Raw genomic sequence first — 9,693 nt, forward strand, 5'->3', positions numbered from 1 at the left:
GGCCTACTAAAGATAATATATAAGTAATATACTTATAATATATTAAAAATAAAGTCAAAATTAGCCAATGGAGTCTAAATGAGAGTTGTAGAGCATAATCTCACCTTCGCGGCGATATAAAGAATGTCGAAAACGGAGTTCGTATGCGAAAGTTATGAATTTCTGAAGTTCGGGGCGCGAAACCCCAAAACTGTCAGAGCCCACGACGTGGAACAAGGTTGCCACGACGTGGCAAGTGTCCTGACACCTCCGGAAGGCCCCCAGATGCAACTTGGGATGACGCATGCAGTGACGACCAAGCCCACGACGTGGAACAAGGTTGCCACGACGTGGCAAGGGCCAAATTTGCCCTATAAATAGATTTGAAGGGCCAGACGTTTAGGGTTGCTATTTTCTCTCTTCTCTCTCCCGTTTTACCTCGATTTGCGTGCCAGAAGTACCCCGAAGCCCCGGTATCAACCCCAAAACCCGAAGCAAGTCCCAAAGCCCGAAGATCCCGAGAAGAAAAGAGTTTCCGAGCCGAAGCTCTGCCTGCGAGAAACCCGGTGTGTGAAGTGATCCCGGTTTCACCGAAGAATACTACTTCTACAAGCCGTAGTGCTGTCCGATCATCTTCTGATCAAGTGAGTGTATAGTCCCTTTCATAAACACGATTATAATACAAGTATTGTTTGAATGTATTAAGTATATGTTTGGTGTGAGTGTATAGTCACTTTCATCTTACACATAGATATGAAGTATTTTATAAAATACGTGCTATGTGAATATATATTGTTGTTTATACGTGTGAGTATGTGATCACTTTCTTCTAACATATATATATTAAGTATTTCCTATGAAATACAAGCTATGTGTTTATATATTGTTGTTTATTTGAGATGTGTATGGAATGGATGTTTTATATAGGTATTAAATGAGTTAATATGTATATGTATATTATATCTACAAATATGTTGGGTAGAACATGGGTAGATGAATTAGATGATGTGTGATGATAATTAGGTGATGAGAAATACGAGATGATAATTAGGTGATGAGAAATAGGTGATGATAATTAGGTGATGAGAAATAGGTGATGATATAAAGGTGATGATAAATAGGTGATGTGAGATGAGAGGAGATACCATAACCTTGACCGGCGATGTGGCAATTTGGCGATGTAGTCATCTACCAGAGTATAGATGGCGACCACGGACTATTCTAGATGACCCCGTGGAAACACCAGCAGGCTCATAACCTGTAGGTGATGAATTACGAGTCCAGGCGATGTTGTGGCTACGTATTCATGCGATGATACTCTAACCCTTACTATGAATTACCAGTCCAGGCGATGTTGTGGCTGCGCATTCATGCGATGATAATCTAACCCTTACTATGAATTACGAGTCCAGGCGATGTTGTGGCTACGTATTCATGCGATGATAGTCTAACCCTTATTATGATTTACGAGTCCAGGCGATGTTGTGGCTGCGTAATCATGCGATGATACCCTAACCCTTACTAGACATATATTGAGGGAGTGATCCCCGAATTAGTATTGTCTATGCAATGTAGGCGATGATCCTTAGGAAAAGTTCTTAGGAACAAGCATATAAGGATATAAGATGTAAGGAGATGAGCGGTAAATATGATAGAGAAGATGACCCTTAGGATAATATCTTTAGGAAAATTAAAATAAAATAATGGGGATGGGTAATTAGGTTGATTGTTTGATGATTGAATATAATATTTATATTATTGTGGGTTGAAAACCCTATATGCTCACCAGGCTCCCAAGCCTGACCCACTCAGTTTAATTGTATCACAGGTATCGATATGAAGCTGCTTTGCACTGAGAGATTAAAGGAGATGTAGATCACTAGAGTAAATGAATGTATGTTCTGTTTATGCTTATGTGTCTGTATCGGAACATCACATCCCGAGGTTTTATTATTTAAATGAAAATACATTCTCTTTGAGAAATGTTTTGATATGTTTTTATCATATCTTGTTTTGGGAACAAATTCCGCAACCGTTATCTTTAAAAGATTACTCTGATCTTATAAAACAAAGCATAAACAAAATCGGTCTTTTCTGGCCGTGAAAATGGGGATGTCACACTTATGTATATATATATATATATATATATATATATATATATATATATATATATATATATAACACCTAAACAGGTAAACTTATTAAACAGTAAGTTACACTACAAGAAGATTGGGCAACAGCGGCGACACGTGTCGCCGCTAAAGGTTAGGCGTGTCGCCGTTAATACCTTTAGCGGCGATTTGTCGCTGCAAATGCGTCGCCGGTATTGTTTCGTCGCTAATACGCTTAATGTCACCGCTAATACTCATAGTCGCCGCTAATACTAAGCGTCGTCGCTAATGCTACCCGTCGCCGCTAATATCTTCGTGTCGCCACAAAAGCTGTCGCCGCTAATACTCTTTTGATTTTTATTTTTTTTGTGTTTATTTATTTAACATTAAATTTATAATCAATCCAAATATTAATCCATATAGCATTTGAAAAATCTGATAAGTTTTTATAGAAATATTAATATATATTATACAATCAATCCAAAATATTAATCCATACCACATTAAGTATTCTTCCAAATTACAAAACGTTTCATAAAATCCTAAAATAACTACTGTTCTCATCATCATCTCCTTCATTATTTGGTGGCGGTAATGAGCGAAACCACTCTTCCAATGTTGTAGAACAGGCCGTGTCCTGTAGTATTGTTTGCAGCATTTGCAACTATAAAGAAAACAAAATATATTAACAACATATCATAATAACATTATAATTAATTATACCATTCTACAAAATATCAACATATAAACATATCAAATACACTTAAACATACATCTACTTTCCATTATAGCATTTACTTTCCAAAATATTACCAAACTACAAAATATCAACATATCAAACCATAACCAACATATCATTATACCATTCTACTTTCCATTGTAGCATTGTACTTTCCAAAAATTACCAAACTACAAAATATCAACATATCAAACCATAACCAACATATCATTATATTATTCTACTTTCCATTATAGCATTACTTTCCAAAAATTACCAAAATACAAAATATCAACATATCAAATCATAACCAACATATCATTATAGCATTCTATTTTCCATTATAACATTTACTAACAATTACCTGTGATTGTGGCTGTTCTTGTGTCATTGGTTGTTGCTGATCGTACACAGACACAACGGTAGGGGGTTTACGCCCAATGTCTCTGATATGTCCGCATCGAACACCCAATATTCTTTCAAAACAATCTTTTATATCAGTTGGTGCTAGCGCGCTTGCCTCAGAAGTAGCTTGGGTTCGTTGGTTTATCTCTTCGAGTAAAACATTTTGTATTTTTTTAAAAATAATAAAAATCATAAAAATTAGATTACTAAATACCTTTGACGATATAAACACTTATATGGAAAATACAAATTAACCACTTACGTATTGTTGCTCGACTGCAGGACTATAAAATACCCCTTGGCGATTGGAATTAGCCTTACGAAAAGCTTCGATTCGACTGATATCCTATTTAACATTAAAATTTAGATTAGTTATATTTTAAATAAATATTTAAATATATCATAACTTACTTCTTTGAAACATGCATTGTTGTATGAGCTTGATGCCCCTCTGTTTACAACTACTTCTTTTGCTCGCCATTCCTTGTTTGACGCCGAACGCTAGGGGAATAGCGGCGACAAGTGCAGGGAAAAGTCAACGCACCTTTCCGCTTTCCTCAACAGCCGTTAGATTGAAAACAAATCAGACGGATGGGTTGAGAATGACGCGGAGCGCTAAAACAAAGCATTAGCGGCGACGCCTAGCAATAGTGGCGACATGTAAATGACGCGATACATGTCACCGCTATTGCTTGGTGTCGCCGCTAAAGGTGGCGACATCTAAATGACGCGATACATATCACCGCTATTGCTTGGTGTCGCCGCTAAAGGCGTCGCCGCTAATGCTTTGTTTTCTTGTAGTGTTATTGAATTCTATGGTATTTTGAAAAGTAATGGATAATAACGCCTCATGTTGTTTATCGAAATTCATTTATATCTTCTGCGTATTCTTTGAAATCATTCTCCGTTTTCTCTCTTGGAAATAAATATAAAATTCATGATTGCATTTATAACAGCATTTGACTCATGATAAACATAGACACCAGCCTCCACCTCCACCTCCCCCTCCTCCCCATTCGTCTTACTGTGTGTAAGTTGCCCACTTCTGGTTCACACACCAAGAATGAGAAAAGTACAAAAAAGGTGTTATAACTCTGCACCTAAGGTGTTTGTGATTTTGCTTGTGAGAAAATTAGCATTGCTTTAATAATATACATTTCAAGTTTTAACATTACATTATCAATGTTGCAAAAGTCGCCAGGTTCTTAGGAAAATCAAGTATGACCAGTATCTTCATTATGTACATTCGAACAGTGTTTTGTACTTTCTAGGATACACTCTACACATTCTGCGTTATCATTGTGGGATACTTAGAAATGCTACATGTAAGGTAAAACAAGAATATTATAGAGCTGTAAGATCCAAAGTAAATTGATTTTATCTTTTACAGTAAAACTTTACAATGTCCTGTTTTATGTTCAGGTTGGTGGAATCTGTATAAGCATCTATGAAACATAGATCTCGCTGGAAACATTCTTGTTTATATGAAATGAATATGAGACTAAAGATACATTTTGAAAGCAGTTGAAATGGACACAGGTCCAAGCAGGCTTAGTGACATATATGATGTGAAAGATTTAAATTTTGTTTAACACACTATCATTTACTCCATGTTGTTTATGTGTTTTTTTAGTTGTAGTGGTCTCTAACTACTAAAGAACATCTGATGTACAAAAAATAACATACAAAAAACTTACACCAAAACAATGTTATGATGTGCTCCTTATCCAAACGTGGTTAATTAAATTGTAAACTGTCATCCATTGGTAATAAATCTCAATATAGACAGATGACATTCTTTTTATGGTATCGGATGATAACTAGCACCTATAGTAGCTAGTGGGAATGTATAACAAAATGTATTATATATAATAAAAATTCCGATCATTAGCATTATGAAAATTGTTAAAACAACGGTTGGATTAATATTCCTGTTTTAATTAATTTCTTGTTAAATAATAGACAATGCTTTAGACTTTCGGATTCAGACATTCTTATCCATTGAAGAATGGTGAAATATAATAAAAAGAATGTCGTGTTCATGGGTAAAGATGAAAGATACAAACTACCTACTCCCATCTTTTATTCATTTATTACCTTATTGGTCAATGGTGTTTCGTATAGTAGTGTTAGGGAGCTTGAATATTCAAATCAATAATAGAAAAACTAACCATACAAATCAATTGCAAAAACCAATATAACCAACAGTTAAAGTGATCATCTTTTATGTTCACCAATTCAAATATATTCTTTCGTATCACCATAATCCATGGCTGAAATCATTATCTCTGCTTTCCTCGCTGTTGCTTTTGAGAAGTTGGCCTCTGCAGCTTTAAAGAAACTTGCTCACTCTGTGGGGATTCAATCCCAGCTGAAGAAATGGGAGAGGTTATTATCGCAGCTCCATGATCTACTTGCAGATGCTTCTCAAAAGGAAATAACTAATAGATCTGTCAAACAGTGGTTAAATAATCTCCAACATTTAGCTTATGACATAGACGACATACTCAATGATTTAGCAACTGAAGCTATGCATCATGAGTTGACCGAAGAATCTGGAACCACCACTAGCAAGGTAAAAAAGCTCATCCCAACTTGTTGCACAAGTTTCTCACCAAGTGCTAGGATGCATGGAAAGTTAAATAAAATCACCATCAAGTTACAAGATCTAGTAGATGAAAATAGTACTCTTGGGTTGACTGTGAAAGATGGAAGGTCAAGAAATACAAATAGAAGATCCCAAACTTCTTTGGTAGATTCATCAAGTATTGTTGGAAGACAAGTTGATAAAGAGGCTTTGCTCCACAAGCTATTGGGGGATGAAGGATGTAAACAAAACTTTAGCATCGTGCCCATTGTTGGCATGGGTGGGGTAGGTAAAACCACTTTAGCTAGACTTTTATATGACGAAAAGCAAGTGAAGGAATATTTTGAACTCAAGGCTTGGGTTTGTGTTTCTGATGAGTTTGATATCTTCAATATAAGCAACGTTATTTTTCAATCCATAGTTGGGGAAAACAAGGAGTTTAAGGATTTAAATCTTCTTCAACTAGCTCTAAAAGAGAAACTCTCAATGAAACGATTTCTACTCGTTCTTGATGACGTATGGAGCGAAAGCTATGGTGATTGGGAAATTTTTGCACGACCATTTCTTGTAGGGGCACCGGGAAGTAAAGTTATCATCACAACTCGGAAGTTGTCATTGCTTATGAAACTCGGTTATGATCAACCATATCGTTTATCGTTATTGTCACATGATGATGCTTTAACTTTATTTTGTAAACATGCGTTGGATGTAAATAACTTTGATTTACATCCGAAACTTAGACAACATGGTGAAGGTATTGTGAAGAAATGTGATGGTTTGCCTTTGGCTTTGATAGCACTTGGGAGGTTGTTAAGGACAAAAACGGATGAAGAAGAATGGGAGGAGTTGTTGAATAGTGAGATTTGGAGGTTAGAAAAGGGTGATGAGATTGTTCCTGCTCTTAGGCTAAGCTACCAAGATCTATCTGCCTCTTTGAAACAGTTATTTGCATATTGTTCCTTATTCCCTAAGGACTACATGTTTGACAAAGAGGAGCTTATTCTTTTGTGGATGGCAGAAGGATTTTTGCACCAATCATTTACCAACAAGTCAAGAGAACGCTTGGGTCATGAGTATTTTGAAGAGTTGTTATCAAGGTCTTTTTTTCAACAAGCGCGTAATGAGGAATCATTGTTTGTGATGCATGACTTGATGAATGACCTTGCAACATCTGTTGCAGGAGACTTCTTTATACGGATAGACAATGATAATGAGAAAGGTGTCAAGAAGGAAGCTATGGAAAAGTATCGGCATATGTCTTTTATTCGTGAGGAATATATCGTTTACAAGAAGTTCAAGGGATTTGAAAAAGCTAAGAGTCTGAGAACATTCTTATCGGTGTCATTCGAGGTGAAAAGATGGTGGCAAAACTTCTACTTCTCTAATAAAATTCTAGTCGATTTCCTCATGGAATTACCATTGTTAAGGGTTTTATGTTTGAGAGATTATGAGATAAGCGAGTTACCAGAGTCAATTGGTAGATTAAAGCACTTGCGTTATCTTAATTTATCTCGAACCAGAATCACACATTTGCCTGAAAACGTCTCCAACCTTTATAATTTACAGACACTGATCGTTTCTGGGTGTCGTAATTTGAAAAGGTTGCCCAACAGCTTCCTAAAGCTTAAAAACTTGCGCCATTTTGACATTACAGGTACTCCGCTATTGAATAAAATGCCATTAGGGATCAGTGAGTTGAAAAGCCTACAAACTCTCACCAAGATAGTTATTGGAGGAGATAATGGCTATGCAATAACCGAGCTTAAAAACTTAAAGAATCTACATGGAAAATTTTACATCACAGGGCTAGATCAAGTGCAAACCGCAATTCATGCAGAACAATCTTGCTTATTGGAAAAGAGGTTTAGTGAGTTAAAGCTGGAATGGAATGATGTATGCGATAGCTCTAGGAAGGAAATACTCGATAAAAAGGTCCTTAACGTGTTGAAGCCTCATCAAGATAACTTGAAAAAGCTCAAAATTCTGTCATATCGGGGTGTAGATTTTCCAAATTGGGTGGGGGATTCCTCGTTCCATCGGTTGACTTATGTGTCCATAAGAAACTGTAAAAAATGCATTTCTCTACCACCACTTGGAGATCTACCATCACTTAAGAAGTTGTTTATTCAAGGCATGGATGAGGTGAAAGTAGTAGGTTTGGAGTTATTGGGAGCAAGTGTTTCATTCCCTTCACTTGAAATTCTAAGTTTTCGAGATATGCAAGGGTGGGAGATATGGTCAACAAATTCTGTTGTTGTAGATACAATGTTCCCATGTCTTCAAGAGCTTTGCATAGACGATTGTCCTAATTTGGTTGAAATCTCACTTAAGTCACTTCCTAGACTAAATACTCTTAAAATAATCGGGTGTGATAATGTTGTGTTGACAAGTCTAGTTCATGTAGCTTCATCGATCAAGATATTGGAAATGTGGCATATTTTTGGGCTTTCCAATGAGCTTTGGGGAGGTGTTATGAAGTATCTTGGGAACGTTGAAGAAGTAAGAATCAATTGGTGTAACCAAATAAGATACTTGTGGGAATCTGAAGTAGAAGCAAGTAAGTTTCTTGTAAATTTAAGGAAGTTGGTAGTATGTGAATGTGAAAATTTGGAGAGTTTGGGAGAGAATGAGGAGGATAATTGTGGGACCCATCTAACATCTCTTCGGATCTTGGAGGTATCATTTTGTAAAAGTATGGAGCGTTGTAGTTGTCCGGGTAGCATTGAGACCTTGAATATCTCTTCATGTCCTTCATTTAAATCTATATTCTTCCCAACAGGAGGACAAAAGCTCAAGTCACTTACCATTGATGATTGTCAGAATTTCATGGAAAAAGAATTCATTGGTGGTGGAGGAGGAGGAGAGAAGACTATAATGCTTAGCAATACAAGAATGCCGATACTTGAAGATTTGCAGATAAATTGTTGGCCAAATTTGAAGTCAATCATTGACTTGAGCTACTTCGTTTATCTTACCGAATTGGTTATAGAAGATTGTCCAAATATGGAGTCATTTCCTGACCACGAATTGCCAAATCTCACGTTGTTAAAACTTTTGGTGATAAAAAATTGTCCAAGTACCAATGCTTCCTTTCCTCATGGGCTTTGGCCTCCAAACTTGTGTACTCTCAAAATAGGGGGGTTGAAGAAGCAAATCACAGAGTGGGGTCCACAGAATTTTCCAACCTCACTTGTTGATTTATCATTATGGGGAAGATCATCGGAAGATGTGAGTAATGGCAGTGAATTGTCCCATCTTCTTCCTTCATCCCTTACTTCTTTTGGCATAAACGGATTTGATAAACTAGAATCACTTTCAATGGAACTCCAACATCTCACCTCCCTCCAACATCTCTTCATTCACAAGTGCCCAAAGATGATTCATCTACCAAAAGCATTGTTGCCTTCACTTTTGAGTTTGGACATCTCCGGATGCCCAAATTTGAATGAAATGATTAGTAGAAGAGGCTCTTACAGGCGCCTCATCTCTGGTATCCCCTCAGTCACAACAATATGAAGGTATGCAATAATGCAAACTTTTTTTGTTTAGATAATTGGTATTGTTTTCTCAGTTAACAAATGGTTAATATTATCTTACCTTAACTATGTATTTAATTATAAATTTGTTTGTATCAGTATCTAGCTAATTGTTAACGTAAATATGCTTTTTGACTTGTTGGACGTTAGTATTCTGTTTGTTTGTGAATATGATTAGATATGTCGTTATGGACGGATCTAGTACCATGGACGGCAAAATGAATTTTATTGGTTACCAACTCATATACTTCAAAACTACAAAAATACATTCTTTTTGAATTTCCAAAATAATTGGCGAACTATATGATTGTTATAGAATTTTCCATATTTTAGTATAGTTGTACAAACTTAAAAGTG

The 9,693-nt window shown here is 36.2% G+C and overlaps 1 protein-coding gene across 1 annotated transcript; it reads left to right on the forward strand.

The window, feature by feature from the left end:
* Positions 1-5,399: 5,399 nt before the first annotated feature.
* Positions 5,400-9,364, forward strand: LOC145093873 (putative disease resistance RPP13-like protein 1). The gene has a single exon (XM_079032120.1). The coding sequence runs from the start codon at positions 5,483-5,485 to the stop codon at positions 9,314-9,316; it is 3,834 nt and encodes a 1,277-aa protein (XP_078888246.1). The 5' UTR covers positions 5,400-5,482; the 3' UTR covers positions 9,317-9,364.
* The last annotated feature ends 329 nt before the right edge of the window (positions 9,365-9,693 follow it).

The sequence above is a fragment of the Lactuca serriola genome, chromosome 3 (genome assembly GCF_051521515.1).
Source record: "Lactuca serriola cultivar US96UC23 chromosome 3, Lser_US96UC23_V15, whole genome shotgun sequence".
In the NCBI taxonomy this organism is placed as follows: domain Eukaryota; kingdom Viridiplantae; phylum Streptophyta; class Magnoliopsida; order Asterales; family Asteraceae; genus Lactuca; species Lactuca serriola.